The sequence below is a fragment of the Drosophila elegans genome, unplaced genomic scaffold (assembly GCF_018152505.1).
Source record: "Drosophila elegans isolate 14027-0461.03 unplaced genomic scaffold, ASM1815250v1 contig_183, whole genome shotgun sequence".
Taxonomy (NCBI): Eukaryota; Metazoa; Arthropoda; class Insecta; order Diptera; family Drosophilidae; genus Drosophila; species Drosophila elegans.
The window spans coordinates 8,315,904-8,339,840 of record NW_024545550.1 but is presented as its reverse complement, the minus strand read 5'-3'; the positions used below and the strand labels follow the sequence as shown (position 1 = coordinate 8,339,840).

Below are 23,937 nucleotides of genomic sequence, written 5' to 3'. Positions count from 1 at the left end.
TTTAAATTTTTAAGAATAAATATAGCACCTAGCTCTCAATATCGTATCACTTAAAATATTTAAGAGCTGTTAAAACAGAAACCATTGTGCATTCAGAAAAGTAAAAGCCATTTGATAATTTACAGATTTTATTTAAAGCCGTTTTATTTTATATTTCTTTAATAGTGATACGCCCTGGCATATATCAATTTGTTTTGGATTATACACACACATAGCATAGGTTTTCATTCCATTTCATTTCCATTAACTTGATCCGCATTGGTTCTGCTCTCTGGTCTTTAATCTGTAATTTGAAACGCTTGCCAGGCAATCATCTCGTACATACATTGATATATAGCCGATGTACATATTTAGATAGATTTTGAAATGTATTGTACCATATACGCATATATAAGTTGAGTTGTTTGCTCGTTAACTCGCATGGCTAATACATAGCTCTATATTTTTGTTGGTGTGCAATTCTTTGTTGGTAAATTCAAACTGGGCCAAAATAGGTTATTACATAGGTACCATATAATCATATAATCGTATGCTCGTATAATGATTATTGTTAATTACAATTCTCTAATATGTTACAATTCGAAATTAATTCAATAGTTTAACAAATGTTTACATTTTGCTACAATAAACTCAAACCCAAAACGCCGACTCAGAATGCGAATTATCTTTATCCAGCAACGATCTCTTAACGATCAGTGTCCATTTGCGGACACCGACGAAAGTGATCCCCTCAACAACTTTTGGGAGCTTCGGAACTTGTGATCCGGGCACAAGGGAAGCTCCAATTGATCCTTTAACCTGACCTAAGCTCGTGCGTCAACCGAAGGCAAAACGTAAGTTAAATTTTAAATATCTTTTGGCAAGCAAAGCAAAATTTCGGTTTAGTTTTCGTTTTGGGAAATGTACAGGTGGCCTTTGCGTACTAAGTTAAGACTCTTATTAAAACTACAATTGGTTGTTTCGTAACTTGTTGCTTGAAGCTTTAGCAGGTGGTTCCGAGTGGGAGCATTATAGAAGCGAAACTGTCCTTTTTTTGGGGGGTGTCTGTGGGGGAGAAGCCTTAAAAGCCGTCAACAGTTGACAATGTGGGGCAGCTGTTTTATAGCAGCGCCGATTTTCTGGTGTGTAAAATAGTTTCATTCGCATATATAGATCTAACAATAATCGTTACCTTCGTAGAGATTTCGCAATTTTGCTGAGCTTACACCTCACGACTCCTATATCCTATATACTGTACGGTCTTTCTTTAACACACACATATTTTTGGTATCATATTTATCTCTGGCGGTTGCCTGCTCTTCTTTTACTTTTAAGTTAAACAATACAAGATACAAGTACATGAAAATTTGTGTATAAACAGCAAATATATGGGGTTTTATACATAATTTGTTTATATATAGTTCCTCCTTTATATATATGTCTGTATTTTGCTTTAGTTTGCTCCTTTAAAATGCATATACGTGTGTGTTTGTTTGTTTGTTTGCATTACAAGCTTTACATAATTGTCGCATACTTGAGAAAATAATTCATACTCTAACTGATCAACATAATATCACGTGGGAACTCAAACTAAACGATCCATTAACTAATACCAAATATTTATACAATCGAATCAAACGAAAGCTATTTACAAAATTGTCCAAAAACTTAACCGAAAAGGGGTTCTACAAAAGTAGGCTATCGTATCTGACTGGAGCTGCTCTCTAGTGCCTACTCTTTTGGGCCGTGGCCAACTAATCACGAAATACATAATTTAATCCATAAACTGGTTGTTGAACTACTTAATAATTACGTACGCTTTGCATTTGGTTTCTCTCTGCCACATAATCAGTGGTCTTCTCATTCGATTTCGATTTGCTTCCTCAGCCTTGCCCTAGCAAAAATCTTCGATTTCCCACTTCTTCCGATGGAATCCTCCAGGCCATGTCACTCAGTTGCCAGCTGCTGCCCCTGCCCTGTTGGCCGTGATCTCCGCCTGACCAGTCGTCGCGCGATGTTCAGGCGCTGCAGCCAGCCATAGCCTGCGTCTCAGTAAACCAAAACGGACTCCATCGTGATCGTATCTCATTTGCTCGCACTGTTGGCACTCGCCGCACTGGTGGCCTGAATCTGCGAAGCTGTCTGGCTGGCCGGCTCCAAAGTTCGTCGCGCCAGGCGGGATCTATTGAGGGAAATGAATAGAATTCGTATTTGAGGCAGTCCATTCACAGTCTTCACTTACTTGATCTGCCCAGCCAGCAATGGATTGATGGCGTACAGCCAGTCGTGCACCTCCTTGTCGCCAAGGGTCTGCAGTAGATAGCCACGATGCTTGGTCACAACACTATTGGGAAATTAAAGTTGTTTAGGATTTAAAACATATTAAATTGCTTTTGTGTTTTTAAGGCTTTATAGTATTTTTTGCGGATTTTTCTCAAGAAAAACTACTTAACATTCTTAAACTATCAAATTTATTATCTAAAAGTACACTTTTAAAGTTAGATAGTCCCCTACGCAACGGATATTTTTCATTCAATGCTCACATAAGTATACTTCAATTTAGTTCGGCTTGAAAAATTTAGGACGTATTGTTTTATTTTAAAAATAATTTAATTTTAAAGTTACTAACACCTTAAAACATAGTTTTTCCACTTCAAAAAGCCTTCTCTTCTGGCATAAATAAATGTTTCCACTTGACAACGGTATTGAACCCACCTGAATGTGTTGGGTATCTTGACCATGGCCGCCTGGTCCTCGCTACACTCCACCTGAGCAGTGGCCAGATTGAGGACAGCCCGTTCAACGGGGTCCTTCTCCGATCGGTAGATAAACACATAGGGACGACGTACAATCTATTTTTGAAATATTTTAATAATAGAGCTATCTATATAGAAAACAACGGCAAGTGGAAACTTACCACCCAGCGCTTCTTCCAGCCGGAACCGCCATGCTCCAGGACATTCAATAGGCCCTTGCGGGCCACCACTGGACTCACGCGAATCTCCTCCAGCTCCGGCACATAGAGGCGCAGGGGCAGAGCCGGCTGAGTGGCCGGAGCAGGTGCCTCCCATCCATTGGGTGCATCAGCACGATCCGGCGAACATAATCTGGTGCAAGAAAAATAAAAGCAATTAGCCAAGGCCTCATTTCAGAGTTGGTTTAGGTTTAGGTTCTCTGGATAGAACATAAAATTACCTGCGTCGATTTACAAATTTGTTGTTTCTAATTGTGTAAAAGAAAACCAAAAGGAAAACAAATAAAATATTGGAAGTTTTGTTTTTGAGTATCTCGAGTTATTGGAAAAATGAGTGGTTGGGTTTTTTGTTAGTTATTGCACTGCAATGATCGAATGAACGGCAATTACTGGGAAACAGCTGGCAGCAGTAGCCATAAAAAGGTTTAAAACAAATGGGTATTATTTTTAAGAGCCTCAGTTGCATTTGGCTTTAAGAATGATTTGGTTTAAGCTTCTCTGTTTGCTGCTGTTGCCAGCGTTTTTAATAAGAACAGTGATGTCAACTGGCTTTGGAAATTACATTATCAACCATGAGGTGGACCCGGATCCGGATCGTGTCAAGTACATTTGGAATCCGTTTCCGGCCTTCTGCGGCGAGAATGCCACCATGATGAGGTGCGCTGGAGTCTGTCCCGAAACCTGTGCCTTCAAATCGCTCAAGTGCCATCGTTTCTGCGGTGTGAATTGCATATGCAAACCGGACTATGTCTTTGATGAAAAACTGCAGCTGTGTATCTTAAAATCTGACTGCGCCCAGGATATAAAACAGCAAGTTGTGCAAATTCATCGAGTTTTTCAATAGGGGCCATAATAAATTCATTCTTAATTTTGTAAAATTACTAATATTTGAATAAAACTTGAAGTTTTGATATTAACAACAGTTCTGAAACATTTTCTCCACAATGAGCTTTATTGAATTAAACTTCCAAAAGGATTTAAATGATTTAAAACAGGATGTTGTGTAAACTCATTGAGTGTTTTAATTCATATTTCCTTTACTTTAAGTTTTTTTTAAATTACTTATTGTTGAATAAGTAAGAACTAGTAGTTCTGATCATTTCAGAAGAGTGAAAGCAACTGGAATATCTTTATAAATGAGTTGACTGACCCAAGCAAATCGAAATTTCACAGCGATCTCAAAAGAAACCCTTTTGTGTTAAGGCATAACAATTTAAATTGCAGTCTCAATAAGATTGTCAACAATGTTATGCCTTAAGCTATTTGTTTCCTTACTAATCTTAGAAAGAAGTTTGGAAGGGGCAGCGGAAACCACCGAAGAGGAGGTGACCTGGCCCGAAGACGTTACAGAGGCCACCCTAGATATTGAGATTACCTGGCCGGATGAACTTCCAGTGACCGTAACAAATCCGCCCACATTTCGCACAGCTCGAACGATGGATCACTTGGATGCCTTGCGAGATGAAGACGAGTTCTTTGAAAAACCACATAAGAGGGATATTTTGGAGTTTGATAGCCTGGAGGTGGGACACCACATCATTCATCCGGTGGGCGAAATAATAGCACTAAAAAGGAAGCCACTTCCCGAGGAGAAGCTGATCAAGCAGCCCTTCTACTTCGGCTGCTGTCACAATTCCACCAATGTGGGATGTGCGGGCGTTTGTCCGGAGACCTGCGAGTACCGCTCCAAGTACTGTGTACCGCTCTGCGGACCGCCCTGCCGCTGCAAGCACGGATTTGTCTACAATATTGCCCGGCGGGCCTGCAACCTGCGCTCCGAATGCCCCAAAGGAATGGTGCAGAGCAAGAATGGGATCTACAGGGTGTTTTTGTGAGCTGTGTGTGGTGTAATGGGTGTGCTGAGGTGTCGTGCCAATTTTGTTTGTCTTAATAAACCAAGAAAGCCGGATGGATGCAAGCTAACTAAGATGCGGTGTAGATGTGCTCTGATGTCGTGCAAAATGAGAATTGGCTAGGCGACTACTCACTCCATGGAATTGCTGGAGATGCAGCTGACGGTCATGTCGGCACATCCCTCATCGCTGGGCGAGACATCCGATTGGGTCTGTGTGTCGTTGGTCTCGCTCTTGGTATAGCGTCCTTAAAAATGAAGTTAGAAATTAGCCACTAGTTGGCCCAAAATATTCAAACTTCAACCCACCCTGCACTAGCTTCAAGCACTTGAGCATGAGGTCCTGCTCCCGCTGGTTGTACTCCCGCTCTGGAATGATTTGCTGCGGATCCTTGACCGGCGTCTGCGGCGACTGTGGAATGACCATGTGCACGGGTGAGGTGGCTGCCCGGGCAGCCAGATTGCACACATCCTTCTCGGTTTTGGTGGTCGGATTCGGGTTGGTGTCCATGCCCAGACGTTCGCGCAGCAGCAGCAGATGCCGCATGCGACCCACCTCCTCCAGTCGCGTGAGTTTCTCCAGCTCCCACTGGTGGTCGAAGATCAGGGAGTCGCCCCTTGGCCGCCAGCCATGCAAGTTCTCCTCACCGCGCACATAAGTGGAGCTGGTGTCCAGCACTCTACGCTGACGCCTCTGAACACCTGTACCAAAAAAAAAAAAAACAAAAAAAGTAATGGCAATGGGGATTAGTGGGGGTCAGCTCCACGATTTTCGACAAGCAAGTGCAAGCGGACTGAGTACGAGTATACAACTACAATGAGAATTGCTACCTGGACTACCTGCTTCGGATGCTCTGCGCAGTGCCAGCTCGTAAACGCCGGTCAAACGATTGGCCTCCGGATTGCGGTACTGACCGGAGAACAGGTGCTTCAGGGAGCGCGGTCCGGTGCGAGCGTCACGTCCATAGATCACCATGCTTAGATCCTTGGTGATGATGGCCGGGCGAGCGCAGTTCTCCAGCTGCAAGAGTCGAAAAATATGATGTTTACAACGTAGAGATCTTGGAAACTACACAAACAAGAGGTGTAGGATTTGCAGGTTCTAGTTATGCCTACGCAGCGCAAGTTTATTTCAAAATTGAACTCCGCTCTAAGATATAGTCGATAACCGTTATTAGGCGGTATATGTTTAACCAGTCAATATCTATCGACACATCAAATTTTTCTTTTTAAGATATATTATGACGTCACGGCGTTCATATTTTCGAGAGAGAATAAGAACGCGGAAGCGAGCAAAAGATCTCTTAGTAGGTGTCTTTTCTCTGCAGGTGGCGCCACATAAGGTCTGATATTTTTCTGGATTAACTGAGTACCTAATAGTCGGGGAACTCGACCAGAGCCCTTCTTGATTTTAGGCAAACCCACCTCCAAATAAGCGCTGAGGGTGATGTAGATGGTCTCACCGCCCTGGGAGACGCGGTTGAGCAGTGCCGAGTTGTGCAGACTCGAGTCCCAGGCGGCCTCAAAGCGGTAGAAGGACCGATCATCTCCGGGCACCTCCAGCACTTCGCCGGGGAACAGACCCAGCGACAGCACGCAGGCGTCTTCGTCCTGCTCATCGGATGACTCCGGGGTGTTGCGAATACGTCCCACCACCAGCTCGTTGATGTCCTTCCACTTCACCTCCGCCGTGGGCTCATGAACGATGGTGATGCGAATGCGCCGCTGGATGCCCTGATGCAAGAGGAAGAGCCCGCGGCAAGGAAGATCATCGCTGTGCTCGACCACCTATTGGGAATAGCGAAATTGGCATTACTTACTGGAAAATCTGAATTTTTACAGCACAATACACTTACCGATGGCACATACTCTCCATTGGGAGCCAATTCACAGATCTCGAACCAAACCAGCACATCGTGCTTGGCCAAAACGGTGGACGTGGGCGCACAGGGCAGAGGTCCAAACTTGGGACTGCGCACCGGCTGGCTGATGGGTATGCTCGGTGGCAGCATGCGACGTGGTGGTGGCCGGGAAACGAATTCCTGCTTGGCATCCTTGTGCAATGGGTGCGTCTGATAGTGACCGAAGATCTTGAACATAATCGGCTGGGTCTTCAAATACTCGATAAAGGATTTGGTCACGGGTACAGTAATCTATAGAAAGTACAATGGAATATACATTTGAGATTGTTATGAAAAAAAAGAATTAATTATTTTTCTTACAAGATTTCTAAGTCTTAAATTTGATTATTTCACTTACGTTCTGCACATGGTAGAAGCCCAGAGGAGCGCCTGAAGCTGAGTTCTTGACCGGTTCGGTAGAAAAGGCCTCCTCATGTCGATGCAAGAAGCTGTAAAGGTAATCTTTTATAAACCACACAGTCAAAGGGAATTTTTTAAAAGATTACTTACTTGAACTGGCAGAAGATATCAGCGTATTCGGCGCCAATGCCAGTGGCCTGGAGTACGGTGACCCGGAAGGTGAACTCCTTGCCCACCTGCAGATGCTCGCCAGGCTCCTCGGCATTCTCATGGCACTCGGAAGCGGAATTGGAGTCAATGCCACGGCCAGAATCCACATCCTCAAGTTCTGCTCAGCGGGATATGAGTGAATATTCAACAAGAAAATCCAAAACGTATTTAAACTCACCCTCCAACTTGCTGTCTAGACCACCATTGTCGATATAACGCTGCACATCGTCCTTTTCATTGAGAGCCCGATACTTGGGCTTGGCATCATCCTCGTTGAAGACCAAACGAGCCGACTGCTTGACACCATTGTTAAAGTCAATGGACTCCTCATCCAGAACGGGCTGTACAGCAATCCTTAGATAGCCACGCACATCGCCGCGCTCGTTGACAATGGCCACTTTGTGCACCAGCGGCACGGGATAGAGCAGGTTGCTCAGGTAGATGAAGGAGCGACCCACCATCCGGAACCAGGGGAAGCGATCGTAGAAGGGATCCCCGCCCGTCAGGCTCTCCACATTGTAGTCCGGCGAAGTGGGACTCATCTCGGCCTCGTTGTGGTACATCTCACGCATCAACTCCAAACGTTGCCTAAAAAAACAGATTCCAAGAATTAGAAACATGAAATTGGTAATCTCTTTTTATGCTGGATAAATAATAATATAAATTTGCATAGGTATAGAGGTGCGGGAAGAGCGTCGGTCCAGATGGAAAGCCATGCAACTACAACTAAGGAGAGATTCTATACGTCTATATACAAATGAAAACCTGCGGTCAAAGCAAACCTAGAAGGTATCAGATTGGCCAATGTGAGGCGGCCCCGTTCGCTTTCGACTGGTGACTCCACTGGATCTGGATGTGGATCTGGATGCGGATCTTGGTGGCTGGGTGGTGGTGCAATCCATCCGCTCAGCGCCTCCATGCCGGACGTATCGAATAGCATGGACGATGGTGGGCTCTCGACATTGTATATCTGTCGCATCAGTTCGAGGCGATAGCTTGTTTGTGTACGAAAATGATTTTGGGATGGAATTTGTGGGTTCGGGTTTTGGGTTTCGGGATACGTAGTAAAAGAACCGAAAAAGTCAAAAATCAACATTTGTTTCCGAAAATAACCTAGCAAGCTTGAGTCTGAGCTTTGGCGAATTATGGCGATGAGAGACTTGAGGCGTAAATGGTGGCGGCGTGATCTTCGCTTCGTTAACAGCCAAAGTTACAAAATTAACCAACAAATTCTAGAGCGTTTGATACAAAACTAGAATCCATGAACTACAACCACCATGCACGTATTAAGAACAGAATAATCAAACTCAAATCAAAAGCCAGCTTTAAATTTAAGATCTCCAAACCAAAGTGCACAGAAGAATGAACGTGAGGGAGGAGCAGGAATTCGAATGCTTTATTGGATATAGAAGAACTTACCGGAGTTTCTCCAGCGACCAGTGATGAGTGGCTCCGTTCTTGGTGTCGGTCACCTCGACGGCCACCAAAGTTTTGGAGACTGGTGGTGCCCCAAACTCGTCCTCCTGATGCAAAGGAGCCACACTGGAGGCCAACTCAGGCGGCAGGGGGGAGTACAGGGTGTCGGTCAAAAGAGTAAATTGGAATTGCACCTAAAATATAAGTTTAAAATATTTAATTTAATATATATGTATATACAATTGCTTTCAAAACATTAGTAGTGATACAATGTAGAGCTCAAAACATTACTTTTTATACGCAAGGCAATTTTTCTACTAATTTATCGTATAATGTTTAAGTTTAGTCTTTCAATAAAATTGAAAGGTGTCAGAAATTCCTAAAACTTTATAAACGATAGTAAATTAAAACCATTTTTTTAATCACTAAACATTCATGTTCATGTAGACTTTGAATAGGAAACTTTTTAGTATTACCTTCTTGAAAATATAAAAAAGTTGCTTCAAAAGTGGCTTCTAAAATATTTTGGTTCGCGTCTTTCATGGACCAAAAAAACTGCTACTTTTTTACCATAAAATATTTTAAAATAGTAAAGTGCGGATTTTTATATTTTTAGGTTTACTCTATAGTATTTTTAAGCTTCTAAATATTTGCATTTGCCTTATCCATAATCCTAAAAACTACTATTATTTTGACCGCATCTGTAGAAATAATATTTATTAAGTGGACAGCTCTACCTTTTTCTTTAGCTCAACGGAAATGGCATTCGCTTCCTTGAGGAATATGGCATTGCCCCAGAGATCGTCTCGCAAGGAGGTGAACTGGTGGTAACGCCACTTGCGGAATGCCCAGGCAGCCAAGCCCGCCTCGCGAGCTGTCCAGCAGGACTCGTACATGGGATTGGCTAAGGATGGTGAAATGTTTAAAACTTTATATTCGCGATTAGCTGGACCTCCACTCACTGTAGACATCCTCCTCCTGGTGGAAATCCTCCGGCGAGTAGCTGCTGTACATCGACATGGTCATCGATTGCTCCTCCACCTGCTTCTGCAAGGCATCGATCCGAGCCTCGTAGGTCTTGCGCTGCTCCTCGAACTGCTGATCGGCCTGGAGCTTCTCCCGCTTGTACTGCTCCTCCAGGTTGTCCAGCCGCTTCTTCATCTCGGCCTTCAGATCGATGCCCTGCTTCTCGAGCAACTCGCACTGGGCAAAGTTCCAGTCCACCTGCTGGGTGTCCGACTTCTCCACCTCGTTCTCCGCCTCGTTCTCGGTCTCGATCTTCTCACGCAACTCGCGTGCCTGCTCCGGATTGGTGAAGCGGAACACATGATTCTTGCCCAGAATCACTCGAGATCCAGTCTTCAGCACCTCCGGCTCAACCAACTTGCGTCCATTCACATAGATTATGGCATCCTTGTGCGGCAGCAGGGTCACTGTGCTGTTTCGATTCTCGAAGGTGCAATGCTCCTTCAGGATGTGTGATCCGGAGAGCTGAATATCCTGCGGAACATTGGCCTCATGGGTTCCCAGTCGGGTTAGACCCTCCTTGATGTAATATAGCAAGCACTCGGAAAGATTAGGATCCTCGTTTAGATTGACCAGATGTGGGGTCTTCTTGGGCGAGAATACGCCCACTGTGATGCCATCCTCCTTGACGGCCACGCCCATTTCGGCAAAGACCGCCTCTCGCTGAACTCGAATCTCCTCTGTGCGCTTTAGTTTTTCCTCCCAGGTTTCGTTGAGTTCTGAGGGAATTTAATCATGATTAAAGAATGTTTGGATTAGGTCTAGTAAAAACATAAAGTTGCGTTGCTCAAGGTTTCGTTTTATCTTAGTGAACAACAAGAATTACATTGAGTTTTTTTTTCTTTGTTAAACAACATGACTTTTGTGACTAGAACACTAATTTATAAGTTTTAAGCTTGTAACGACACATGACCCCGTTCTAATAAGTACATAAATATATCTAACTACCAAAAATAAAATTTTTTTTTTTACAAATGTGCAGTGAGCACCCCTGACCTAAAGTGTTTAAGGTTACGCACTCACCTGCAATGAGTTTCTCGCTGGCCTGCAGCTGATCCACTGCCATCTCCGTGGTGGATCCATTGCGATTACGTGACTTGGAAGGCGACTTGATCACCGTGGACTTGGTGAGCTCATCCTCTGTAAAACCACAATAGGTATTAGAAAAATAAACCTTGATTTGTAGAGGTCACAAGCGCAGTGATAAGCGTGCTAAGGTTATAAGGGTATGAAATACATAAAGATATATAGGATATTAATGTTCATTTTATACGGAACGAAGCAAATGCCAATGGTTTATGGTTGTTGGGGGACTATTGCATTACTCTGGCATGTCCACTTTTTAGCCTTCAAAAAACAGTGCGGACTGCGAAGAGTTGGTGCCTGTCTTTCTTTTTGGACTTTGGCAACTCAAATAAACCATTAAACACTTTTATTTAAGTCTCTTTGGCGTATTTTAAAGCAACATAAAGAGGACTCGATTGTGATTATCGTATGGGATAAATAATTGGTTTATATTCGTCCTGAAGCGATTTGTATAGAAGCTTTGACGATACAGCACAATACAGACGCACACACCGAGAGCTATGTAAGATTATTGGCAGTGGTTAAACTACAATATCAGTGCGTTTCAAAACTATATACAAGAACTTCAAGAAAGACACAGAAAAGCTTTTCCTATTTACCATGGAAACATTAACCGTGAAAAAAAGCACTTGATATATATCAAGTGGCCTTAAGCTCTGAAACGCACTGTACATATTTATGCATATTTATTAAATAACAATTGTTGCATGTGAAGCCTTTGAGTTTTGTTTAGCGCTGGATTGCTGTTGGCTTTACTTACTATTCGCATCGCGCTTCTCACACACCACTTTGCCATCGGGTCCTAAACGAAATAGGTTTTGGTTTTGGTTTTGGATTTGGTCTGGTTTTCTAGCATAACTAGACTAGAACTAAGACTAACTTAGGCAGGGTTTTTTCGTGTTTTGTTATTCAAGTGTAGCGAGTTATTTTTGGATGTGTGGCTGGGTTTAATGTACTCTAGCTTAGTTGGGTAGGTATTTTAACTGAATCTAGATGGTTTAGACTACGCCATGACTTACCTTCTTGCACCTCAATGCCCTCGGCCTTGAGTAGATCCCTCAACTTCTGAATCTCTTCCTTAAGTTCGCGAATGAGCTTGGCATTGGCATCTTCGTTGACCACAGCCTTGCACACAATTTGCTTGGCACGATCCGCATAGCTATTTCAATAATATATAAATTAATTTTTTTTTTGTTTAACGAAACAAAGACTTACCGCAAAGTGCTGAGGGTTTCGTCGTAGTTAATATCTGCTGGTGAGATAGCTGCAATCATAGCTGTCTTGGAATTACCGCCCAAGTTTTCGCGGAGCAACCAAGTCAAGGCCGAATCACGATAGGGTATAAAGTCAGCCTTCTTGGTGTTCTTTTTCTTGGAAGCCTTTAAAAATAAATAAATCCGTTAGTAACAGAAAAGGGAAATATAGGAAAATATATAGGAAAACTTACAGACTGTTACGTAAAAGGGCAGCAGGAAAAAAGGATTAGTTTAGTGACATATTGCTTAATACCGAAAGAAAGTAGGGTAAAAACTTACCACCTCCGCTAGAGCTGAGATAACTTTGCCCAAAGTGGTCAGCGACTTGTTGATGTTGGCTCCCTCCTTCAAGCGTGTTCCCTTGGCTCCGGTGGAATCCGCTCGCTCCGAGCCAGCCAAGTCCACCAAGCTTATCTTGGAGACCTTCTCCGTGGTCAAATCGGTCATGGTATCATAACGACGTTGGGTGAAGAAGATGGTGAATACCGCATGTGAACGGGAACTCGTTTCGTTCATGTTGGTGGCAGCCACAGTTCTAAATATTGTTTAAACAATTGATTAATTAAAGAAAATACTGGTAATACTTGTTGTAATGTAACCCACCGAGCCTTGTTGCCTTCATCAATGAGATCGTGAATGTCCTGGTAATCGGTAACGGCCAATTTAGACAGATCCTCCACATAAGGACCCAGCAACGGATGCTCCCTCACACGAAGATTGCCCTTGTTCTTGGGGTTCAGCAGATCCCTAACTCGCTCGCAATAGATTTCCATGTAGGATACCTCAACCTATAAGTGTTATTAAATTAGAGTCTCAGCAAACTTTAGACTATTGTTTACAACCCACCGAATACTTGAGATCATCGGTCTCCGTGTCCTGAATGCGAGTGAAGAGATCCTTGCATATCATGGGTATTATGCCCTCCTGATGCTCCTCCTGCCTGCCCATCATGGTATACGATTTGCCAGCTCCAGTCTGGCCATAGGCAAAGATGCAGACATTGTAGCCATCGAAGGAGTGCTGCAGCATCTCCTCCCCAATGTCCTTGTAGACCATCGATTGTGTGGAGAAATCCGCATCGTGGTGCTTTAAAAATACATAATGTTAAACTTATTTCTTCTTATGTAACTTTGAGCTGAACTTACATCATGTGACCAGTAGGAGTAATCAAAGTTGAAGCGCTTTACTGAATCGCTTGTGTTGGGCGGCACCTTTGGATTGGTGATGGCTGAAAAAAAAATATTATTAAGTTCTGAGCACCCCTGATAATCTATAGATCTATAGATAGGACTCTTACCCGTTGTGGCTCCTGCCATCTCGATGATGCATTTCGACTCCCTGCTGATTTCGCGCGAGTTGAAGGGGCGCACTCGCACCGCCACCTTAACCGACGACATCTTGGCCTGCTGCTCAGTGGGTGTCCTGGTTTCCGGTTAACTGGAGTGGAAATTGAGGAAAGGGAACACTTTTTATAGACATTTTGCTATGCGAGTGGGCTGCAAATTGGCTCGAGACTCCCACTGCTAGAAACTGACATTTTATAATTGCCCCAACTTTATGGTTATGTACTCGTCGATTTGTTCTTGTGGTAGTTCGAAACTATGAGTCATGCCCCCCGGCAAGTCTCCAGGGAAATTTGAATTGAAGCCAGGGGTGGGGCTTAGAGTTGGTTTTTTTCATGTGGGTTCAGTCTTTAAGTTATACGACTGTAGTGGCTCATGTTCTATAAGGAATGCTATTTAATTGTGTATAGTAAGCAGTTTTCTTTAATTTTTGATCAAGGAATAAGCTCATTTAAACAATTTTAAATTCAAGAGTGTTTATTTTATTTTATTTATTTGTTTGTATTTATTATTCACCTTTTAAATCTTTAAATTACTAAATTGAAGTTTATTCACACAGGTTTGCATTAGTTTTCTGCCTTTTCCAAACTTTACTTTTATGGAAATAGTTTTGTATAACCCGCCACCCTCTTGAATTTCACAGACACCCATCCACTCTCACACTTGAAGTTAAGGGAAAAAATTCCACAATCCACAATGCTTCCAATAAAACGCAGACGAGTGTCGGCCAATACTCGAATGAGTCATCGAGCAAATACAAAAGGCAGAATAAAGAAAAACACTCACACCCCAGTATAAAAGGGGATGACTTAAAATCGAATTTATTATAGTAATACTACAATGTTTGAATACTGAAATGTGTTTAACAAAATGTATTTACCTTTAATTACGGTCAAACAATTGCTAGCTTATAGGGTAACAGAATCCTTTAAGTTCATTATAGCCCAAAAAGGCGAGTTGTTTTTGTAACACTTTTTTAAACGCACTTTATTACTATTTTTTATGAATTTCGCTTTGATCCAATTGTATTTTTTTAGCTGCCACTTTATATTTAATCTATTTATTTTCTTGTAGTTCTTTCACTTGACCAAGAAGGAAATTCTTTTACTCGCGTACACTAAAGTCCTGAAATATTGTGAAACCAAGTTTAGAAACTATTCCAACGATTTGGAAACCAATGCGCAGCTGTGAGAAATTCTCTCTTTCTCATCCTTTCTCTCTCTTTGTTTACCTGACAAAAATACTTTTGTTTATGTTTTTTTTGTTCTTTCAATTTCCTTTGACGAAACTGTCAAAGCAAATGTGCAACAGCCTGCAGTAAAAAGTCTACACGGGAAAATTTGCGCAGAAGCGCTAGACAGGAGAAATGTGGAGAGAAAGCTGAGAGAAATGGAGAGAGAGAGAGAGTGGGGCGAAAGTGAGATAGAATATGCAAAATATTTGTGTTATGTATTTATTTTATTTTTTATGATATGCAGACTGACGCAAGTTGAAGGCGCAAAAATTGATAAACGGAAAAATTAAGTAATTTAAAGCGGTATATATCCTTTGTCTGGCAGTCCTTTAATTTGATATCCTCCACTCAGCTTATATGGCTAGGCTCTTGAAAATTTATTCGTCATTTTGTGGACCCTCATTTGCTATTGAGCAACGAACGAAACATTCGAGGTCCTTCGCTTTACTTCGCTTTTATTGCCCTCTGCGTCATATTGAGGTCTTTTTATGGCTTCCTGCGGGGCAACACGGCGGGCACTTAATGCCATATGCAGGACCTCTAACCACAAGCACACACACACACACACACACACACACACGTTCGCGGGCATATCCTTCAGTGGGTTCTTCTTGACCTTTATTAATAAATTTTCAAGTTGCCTTTGCCATGGACACCGAGCCAGGAAATCTCTACACTCTACACACTAAGCACACTTTTCTGGAGGCCACTGTATACTAGATGATGGAAAAAAAAGGCGAATCGAAATTATGTAAAACGAAATTATGGGCTATGTTTCACGAGAATTTTGAAATGTTTTGGTCGAGCGAATTGATGAAATTTTGCAAATATTTTTTGAAGCATTTACCAATTGATTTTCCGTTTCGTTTCGTTTTATTTATTTTTATCGGGCTTTTCTCATACAACTTAAAGAACTCAAAATATTTTCTGTTTTAAAAACATTTGTGGTTGTTGCTGATAGTAGTCCGTTTGTTGTTGCTGCTGCATTTCTTGGTCTGGCTGTTCTTCTTGTGTGTAATTGAATACTAGTATGAAACTATCCAGCATGGATCGCTTGGAGGTGGTGGCAAAAATGATGGACAGCACCAGAATTGTTGTTAACAATAGGGCGAAAAACAAGAGGTAACCAAAAGCGCACATTCGCGTAGCTTCTTTTGGACTTAGTTAAAAGATTCTTGATTATATATATATAGGTTTCCATATATGTGTATATGTAGGGGTCTGGCTTTCTGTATAACAGCGAAAATTTCTGCACTCCTTTTTTGCGGGGAAAGTATTTTATTAATAATTTATAGCTTGCCACTTAAAACAAATTGTTTTATTTGGGACTTGTTAGTTGATTTACTTGGCTGCGCTTTGTGTGATTTTTTTTTTGGGCAACTATTCGTTGGGGAAAAACTCTGGGCTTTTCTGCACAAAATCGATGGCCAGCCAGCGGAGGGCCTTAGAAAATAAATTCGCGCACGATTCAAGACCAGAACGAACTGCACCCGTTAAGGGTAGACGACACAGTGAGCTCTGGGAAAGTTCAGAGGATACGTCCAGTACAGCCCTCCACGAGAACGCATGCGCCGAAATCCGGGGGAGAAACTGGAAGGGCAGGGGTTTTGTGGAGTGTATATTGTGTGTGTGGGCTGCGAGGTGTATATGGGTATTCGAAAAATTTCATAAATTTCATCTAAAGAGCTTGAGGGGTTCGAGCAAAGCCAAAACGCCCGCCTGTCTTTCATTTGGCATAAAGAATTTCATTACAAGCGCAAGGTGCTCACTTTCGTAGACAGCCACTGTGTGGCAACCCCTCATTTCCCAATGTTTGATCTTATTATGAGCTATTTCACTATCGCTGCCGGCACAGTGGCTATAGCTACCATAGCCATGTATATCCACCAGCAGATGACGTAAAACGGATTCTTTCAATCTATCGATTTCCCATCGCCACGAGACGACAAGCTTTGGCTTTTTATGTTACTCGGTAGTTTCATTTGTATACTTCTCCGGCGTAATTACATTGACATTGAAAACTGACGCCGACGCTGACAGGGAAATGAAAAGTTGGAGGAATAGGGGGAAGGATGTGGTTGATGGCTGAGACATGTTGAAGGGAAACAGGGTTTGGGGGTAGTCTTCAATTGTGTACCATGTTGTATATTTTAACCATACCTTTTCATACACTTTTTCAATAGAGTTGCCGCTTTAAGGTTAATGATTGGTTCTTGGAGTTAAAAACAAATTGAAATTCCATAGGATTTTAAATAAACGCGTAATATAAGAATGTTGTGTCTAAATTTGAAGTCAATCGTAGCGAAATTGTCGAAGATATGTTCTTATGTTCAAAACTTGAAAGAATTTTCCCCTAAACTACGTTTTCAAAGTCAGTGTCATCATAACTTCTACTGCAAAAAGATTTTTTATAAAAAAACAAAAGAAAAATTTAAATTTCGAAAAACGTATTGCCTGGGCAAAGCCATTGTCTAATAATATGATTTTGATTTTTGGAATTCAAATGATACAGAAACGAGTTATGATGGGCACCACAATTTAACTATGTTCCTATATTTATCTATTTTAACTATTTCAGACGAATTGCTGCCATAGAAGAAACAAAGTAAACCTATTAATAATGTCACTCATCTCAAACTAAAAGCTTAGATTTCGGCTAGCTAACAACTTACTCTACAATGACAACCAAATCAAAATTTGAGCCCAATGAATTGGACGCGGAGTTCGACAACTTTTGGCAAAGGGTTAGCTGTTATGCGGCCAACCAATTTCCCTTCGAGGAGCGTTGCGACTTCGTTAAGAAATCCGTGAACTGCAATTTGAGTACAAATGTTGTGCCCTACATGAGACTACTTGCTTGCAATCTAAAGTGTGTCAATAATTTCCAAGAAACGGTATTCATCACAATGTTCATGATGCTTTGTTTCGAGATACTGGTTTTTCTGATCTACACGATCAATGTTTAGTAAGTTAAAAATACATGACCGCATGTTCTTATATGACATAACTTTGATATGTTTGGTATCGAAAGTCGCAAAGTATATACGTTTTTCAATAATTGGTATAGAAGCTTTTAGATATATCCAGCGAGATCCTCAAATGTAGGAAAGATTTGCTGTTTTTATATACGAACTCTGTTTATTGTATTTCATTATAGTATGTGTTTTATAAGCTATTATGTATGATAGATAATTTTTTTCTAGACTTTTAAACCCTTAACGATCTCTGTATATTATGTTTGGAGCAGAATATTTTATATTTTCTACTCCGATTCTATATCCGATTTGATCTCCAATTATGTTATATTAATATTCAATATATACTTTAATTATGACTTTGAAATATCAGCTATAGTCCTGCTCTGAAGACCGTATCGCGGTTCCTCCATATGAACGAGCACTTGGCGGGCGTTACTCTACTGGCATTTGGAAACAGTTCCGCCGACCTATTCTCAAACTTGGCAAGCGTTAAGGAAAATGTGCCCGTGTTCGCCAACAGTTTGTCCTCGGCCCTGTTTGTGACCATGGTTTGCGGGGGATTGGTATGCTACATTAGCCCTTTCCAGATGAATGCCTACGAGACAATCCGCGACATTTTATTCTTGGTTTTGGGGATATTTTTAATGGATTATTTCATGACCGTCAAAACCATTTCGAGCGAAGTTAAATTTTCCAGTAAGCATTTATACATACTACTGGCTGTTCTGGTTGTTGATTACAACAAAAGGGATTACAGAAAAATAGTCCAGATAGATTCTTAGGATTATAAATAATTTAACTTTAGAAACAATTCAAAAAGAATGTTTTGAATATTTTTACGAATGTAAACCTTCTTAAAAGATTTTGGTGTGCAGAAAAATTACAACCAGGACACGACGCAAGTTATCTTTATCAAATTGTAATTGTCTACTAATCCCGCAAATATTTTTATAAAATTAGTTGTGGCCTTGGTCTACGTCATTTACATATTAGTGAACGTGGCAGATCTTTACTTATTGCGCAGGGGTTTGGACTGTAAGTTTTTTTACCCAGGACTTTTAATATGACATTTTAATTGTTATCTAAAGCGATCGGTAAACAAATCGATGAAGTATTGAAAGCAGGACAATCTCCGGAAAACTTCTCAAAACTGCGATATCTCGAAAGGAAGTATGAATATTATTCACAAGACACAAGGAAAGTAGAGGTTTATGAGAAAAACAGTAATGTGGCGAGCACCAGTATGCGGTTCACAACTATGCGAATGGTTCGAACATATCGAGTGAGTGTCAACCGAAATTTAACCAGATTAGCGAAGCACGACAGAACTCTGCCAAAGAACAGAGGAATATTCAAAGAATTTTTCCTCGGACTGAGGCCCATCAAGTGCGAAGATTGGCGGAAAGCCGAGCTTCTTAGTCGCGTGTTATTGCTGCTCAGAGCTCCAATCGTGGTCATCTGCGCTCTCTACATTCCACTGGTGGACTATCAAATGGAAAAACATGGCTGGAACAAGCTACTAAACAGCATCAATATGATAATAAATCCTGCCCTCTCTATATCGGTCTTAATGGGTGAGCTGGTTTTTTTTTTTTGTAATTTAATTTTTTTTTTTTTCGTAGTTTTAATATATATTTTGTAGTGGTTTCAAACCTCTAACTATTCAATTTTATTTTTTTTTTATTCAGCATTTATACACAGCAAGGAACACACTTTATGGTACATTGTCATAAAAGACCAATTGATTTATGGGGCTTACTCTCTTGTGATCACTGTGCCGATCGCCGTGTTCGTTTTGATTCAATCTCGGACAGATGTTCCACCATCTTATCACTGGGTGAGCCACAATCCAGGCATAACATGCATTTTAAGGCTAATAAACACCCTTTACATTTGCAGGCTTTTACGGTAATGAATCTGACTGGCTCCATGTTCATAATCTTTATCTGCGCCACGGAAATCGATACGTTATTTGAAGTAATTAGTAGTTTAATAGCAATAGATGACGATTTCATGGGAGCCACGGTTAAGGCTTTTACAGGGAACCTGGGCACGCTTTTTATCAACACCGCATTAGCTGCGCACGGCTATCCCAGGATGGCATATGCATCCTCCATTGGAGGACCTTTATTCAGTTGGTAAACCGTATTTGTTTGATTGGCGTATATTAATGGAATATCCCACAGCTATTATCGTAACCGCGAACACTGTGAATTACGTTAGGAACCTCGTAGGTTGCGAAAATATGCATCGGGATCAGATGGAGGAGTATGGCCATTTAGCTTTCGTTTTTCTCAGTATGGGCCTTTTTAGCATCCTGCTGTGGTCCACAACATTGGGATTTTTTGCCCGTCGCTCTGTGGGATTATATTCGATGGGTCTTTACATCATTTATATATTATTCTCGGTGTTAGTTCAACGGAAGGTCATTCATTCGTTTACCCCAAACAAACAACTTTCAGCAGCTTTTGGCGATATTTAGGTGATTAGCGCAGAGCTTATATATATCATGATCGAAATCATAAGTTTAAAACGTAAATTTGTAAAAATAAAATAAAAGCACGGGAAAGTTAAAGCGCACCTTGCTGGGACATACTGCACAAATGGACATTACTGCGCAGAATTTTCATGCGAGTGGGTGAAAATCGGGGGAACGAAAAGCACACACAGACTAAAACGAAACCAAATAATACCGAGCGTGTGTGGCTGAATAAAATGGGGGAGAGTGGGAAAAGCGGTCGTTGACGTTCATTGTTGGCTGCGCAATTCCTTTTTTGCACTGGCAGCTTTAAGGATTTTCCGCCAGTGAATGTCAATGACAGTTCATGAGTCAAAGAGTTTCAATTTTCCGCTGCTTCATGCTTAAAAGCAAGTTCGCTGACTCTTTGGCGAGGCTCAAGCAATTAAAATGTAACACTCTAGCAGACAACACTGCGAATGAGTCATCTTAAAAAGTATTCGCTTCAGGCTGGTCATGAAATTAAATTTAAATTCAATTTTCAAGTCTACAGCTTAAATGTCATTCATAGCTGGCGGAAAGAGAAAAACAAGCGCTCTTAGAATGGCAGACAAGTGTATATAACACCCCTCTTTATTCCCCTCGATTTTTAAAAGCCCCCAGGACAATTAAGTCTAAAATGTATGAGTGCTTGGCCCCTCCATGTAGACCAGAACATAAACAATTAATGCGATTTGGTTATTTTAGTCGTTGCAGCGAAGGCGTGGGGCTAAAAAAAATATGAAAATATAGAGGAAAATGTATGTGAAAGGGGTGGAGAAAGCCTGCCCCACGCAAAAAAGCACAAACGCAGTAAAACCACACCAACACACCCGCAAAGAGAAATGGCGGATGACTCATCCAAGGAAAATGTTCATGTTTGAGTGTGGAACCTGGCCACAGTCGCGTCCCAGCGAAGAGGCAATGCCAAGAACCACAGGACATAAGGAAGGAAGTAAGGAAGGAAGGAAGAGCGAGCCAAATGGTGAATCATCTTTCAAGAGGCAAACATTCCTGACTTCCACGCCAGGCCTGCTTTTCCACCCACTTCCCAAATATTTTTTCGGCTCTCATAATTTCAAGGTTTGTTTACTCAGTGTATCTGCTGCAGAGAGGAAAATTCCAAAAAGGAGTATTTTCCTATGACTAGACATCTGATTATATGCAAAAAAAAGAATATAAATTTATAATAAAAAACAATTTTTGTAGGATAAATTTTTTTTTACAATGAAAGGTCGCTGGGAATCGAACGTGAAAAATTATAAAACTAAATAAATAACTAAATTCCCAAACAACTTTTAAAGTAATTCCCACTGTGTACTATTTTTTTTGCCACGCAGCACAGTCCCAATGTTGGTGTGGAATGTTGTAACTTTCGGTGCCTAGTTGTCGCTCTATATGTGTACGATATATAATTTGTACACACGCGGCTGCCAGGACACGTTGATTAGCAAGTGATTTCCTTTTCGGTCAGTTTTTGTTGCCTACTTTTCTGAGGAGCTGACCGCACGTGATGAAGTAGACCGCAATGGGCGGCAACCACGCCCCAAATATTGGGGCAACTGCAATGGGGAACACTTAAAAGTGCAGTCCACAGGTAACATAAATCATTTCAGACAAACCACAAGCTTTTGCTCCTTTACCCTGGCAAATATAATTAATAATAAACAAGGGAAAGTTGTCAGAGCAGGAAGCCATTTCGCGACCAGGTGAGTTTTCCCCCACTCTAAACATTTTCCTTTTTAATGCTGTTCAGCGGAAATTTATGTTTATTGCTTCGCCCCCCCACTGGCCACTCTTGTCCTACGGTCTTGTTTTTTCCGGTTTAAGTATTTTCTTTTATTTATTCATGACACTTATGGGACGGTTCGTACACTGCGGTTATTGTTGGCTTTGCTCAAAAGGCACCAGCACCAGCGTTGGATCTAAAGCTGGTGTATCTATACTTCCCGAGGGGCAAGGACTGGAGCCCTGCCGGAGATTTACTCTATTATTAGAATAGCAAACAATCACAAGCAAACAATCTGCGTAATCCCTCTCCAATCCAATGCACACTTAATCTCTCAATCAAGCTGGTCACTATAATCGCACCACAGTGTCTGTTGTCATGACGCATGCTTTTACACAGCAACAAAAGTTAATTTTAATCCTAATATGGTAAGTACATTTGTTTCAGAATATTGCGTGACATTCATTTTTAAAAATTTTCTCTAATTTCTAGAATCAGTTGGTCAATAGTAATCCGTTGCTAAATAATAATGAGTAAGCTAGATTCTAAAACAATTTAAATAAAAGTTTACTATTATATTTTTTGTATTTTGAAGGTTTAAGCAACGGTTTTTATAAATTGGAGTATTGAGTCTTTTATCACCCATTTACAATTTATACAAAATCTGTTTAAGCATGAATCTACTAAAACATCAACATTTTACTGATATGTTATAAGCAATCACAAAGTTTCCAGACATTTGGTGGCGGATTGCGGTTTGAGATGAGGATATTCGAACTGCCATTTTTAGATTTACTCAATAAGATTTACTCACCTACGGATTTTAGAAATGATTTATTGTATATATCTCATATTATTCACAAACTATGACTTAAACACTGTTTAGTTTTTATTTTCGCTAAGCATGCAACAAAGTAATGCGCAAAAAAGTGCAAATTTAAAGGACACTACATCACCCACGCATCACAGACGGATTGTATATCCTCCCACGGAATATTGTCGCTTGATTGGGCTTGCATCGAGGCAATGGGTCAAAGGTCATCTAGGGATTTTTTTAGATGGAATATTATTCAATGATAATACTATAACTCTAATACTCATTCAAAGGAAAATCTATCGCCCACGCATCACAGACGTATGGGACATCTTATACATCCTCCCACAAAACTTTGTCGCTTGAATGGGGATGCCTCGAGGTGAGGGCTCAAAGGTCAGAGGTTGTCCGTCCGCAAACAATGATTTGAATCGGTAGACGACAAGCGGAGCTCCCCTGGCAACTCGGTTTCCACTCCTGACGTCAATTGGCGAGGCGATAACGTAAATGGGTCTGTTCTGAATAGTCGGGAAGTGTCCGGATGACAGGTTGCACCATATGCTCGGGGAAATTCGCAAACAACAGAGTCTAGAGGTTTTATTTATAGCTTGATAAGAAGGCGGACAGCTGCTGAAGGACCTGCTGAAGGATCCGCAACAGGACGAAAGACGGAATAGTTCCCGAAGGGAGATGCGTGCGCATTTCTAGGGCAACTGGCTGTGGAATATTGATTTTTCACACAATTTCCCGAATACAGTCAAGTGGAGTTTTTCATTAGTGAAAAACCAAATCAAACTTTGAACAAACATATATTTACTGGTGATATACATATAATCCAATTAGCTCATTAATAGTGTTAAATACTCACTTTGAAAAACAACTACTCCCTCGTCGTCGCTTTTAAAAGGTTTTTCGCACACACTCGAACACACAATCACAGTTATTTGTTTAATTAATATTGCACTTAAGTGAATTCGTCACCGAACAGGAAATTTCAATTGCTTTCCTTTGTCTCGTTTTTTTTTTTTTTGTTTCAAAAGTTCGGGCGTTTTTCGAGGATGGCCATTACGCGAACGGGCAACAAACGACTCTGCCAGCGGCTGGCACTTGCCATTTGTCCCACCATTCGGCTACGCGTGCTGGAAAATTGTTTGCAGCTGCGCAAAGCACGCAAGCTCGGGAAAACTCGGGAAAATGTTAATTTTCCTTTCCGCCCCCAATCCGCGGCAGGCTGGCTTTTGTTTTGTTTTTGTTTGCGCACAGCTGATCTGCTAGTGATGGC

At 41.3% G+C, this 23,937-nt stretch overlaps 5 protein-coding genes across 19 annotated transcripts; 3 read left to right on the top strand and 2 right to left on the bottom strand.

Moving 5' to 3' along the window:
* Positions 1–118: 118 nt before the first annotated feature.
* On the bottom strand, positions 119–23,853 carry LOC108144354 (kinesin-like protein unc-104). 13 transcript variants are annotated; one of them, XM_017269103.2, is made up of 28 exons: positions 23,524–23,853; positions 13,358–13,497; positions 13,206–13,288; positions 12,907–13,146; positions 12,664–12,848; positions 12,340–12,595; positions 12,252–12,254; positions 12,020–12,183; positions 11,824–11,963; positions 11,565–11,606; positions 10,742–10,858; positions 9,655–10,437; positions 9,430–9,596; positions 8,696–8,886; positions 8,059–8,271; positions 7,455–7,864; positions 7,217–7,394; positions 7,065–7,155; positions 6,662–6,958; positions 6,231–6,593; positions 5,637–5,826; positions 5,115–5,507; positions 4,942–5,053; positions 3,175–3,201; positions 2,897–3,086; positions 2,695–2,831; positions 2,222–2,323; positions 119–2,161 (listed from the first exon to the last, which is right to left on the bottom strand). In XM_017269103.2, the coding sequence occupies exons 2-28, from the start codon at positions 13,455–13,457 to the stop codon at positions 2,065–2,067; spliced, it is 5,271 nt and encodes a 1,756-aa protein (XP_017124592.1). In that variant the 5' UTR covers positions 13,458–13,497; positions 23,524–23,853; the 3' UTR covers positions 119–2,064. The 13 variants fall into 13 exon arrangements, with proteins under 13 accessions (XP_017124592.1, XP_017124595.1, XP_017124594.1 ...); XM_017269106.2 differs by having other exon boundaries at positions 5,646–5,826; XM_017269105.2 differs by lacking the exon at positions 12,252–12,254.
* LOC108144359 (accessory gland protein Acp62F) lies at positions 3,432–3,870 on the top strand. Its single transcript, XM_017269122.2, has one exon. The coding sequence runs from the start codon at positions 3,432–3,434 to the stop codon at positions 3,795–3,797; it is 366 nt and encodes a 121-aa protein (XP_017124611.1). The 3' UTR covers positions 3,798–3,870.
* Positions 4,198–4,811, top strand: LOC108144357. The gene has a single exon (XM_017269120.2). It carries the CDS (start codon positions 4,198–4,200, stop codon positions 4,786–4,788), a length of 591 nt encoding a protein of 196 aa, XP_017124609.1. The 3' UTR covers positions 4,789–4,811.
* LOC108144360 lies at positions 14,284–16,160 on the bottom strand. The gene is made up of 2 exons (XM_017269123.2): positions 15,485–16,160; positions 14,284–14,528 (listed from the first exon to the last, which is right to left on the bottom strand). The coding sequence occupies exon 1, from the start codon at positions 15,775–15,777 to the stop codon at positions 15,553–15,555; it is 225 nt and encodes a 74-aa protein (XP_017124612.1). The 5' UTR covers positions 15,778–16,160; the 3' UTR covers positions 14,284–14,528; positions 15,485–15,552.
* Positions 16,703–23,063, top strand: LOC108144356 (mitochondrial sodium/calcium exchanger protein). 3 transcript variants are annotated; one of them, XM_017269118.2, is made up of 7 exons: positions 16,703–17,602; positions 17,986–18,311; positions 18,576–18,650; positions 18,704–19,189; positions 19,304–19,452; positions 19,515–19,749; positions 19,802–23,063. In XM_017269118.2, the coding sequence occupies exons 1-7, from the start codon at positions 17,316–17,318 to the stop codon at positions 20,095–20,097; spliced, it is 1,854 nt and encodes a 617-aa protein (XP_017124607.1). In that variant the 5' UTR covers positions 16,703–17,315; the 3' UTR covers positions 20,098–23,063. The 3 variants fall into 3 exon arrangements, with proteins under 3 accessions (XP_017124607.1, XP_017124606.1, XP_041563575.1); XM_017269117.2 differs by lacking the exon at positions 17,986–18,311 and having other exon boundaries at positions 17,494–17,602; XM_041707641.1 differs by lacking the exons at positions 17,986–18,311; positions 18,576–18,650 and having other exon boundaries at positions 17,514–17,602.
* Positions 23,854–23,937: the final 84 nt, after the last annotated feature.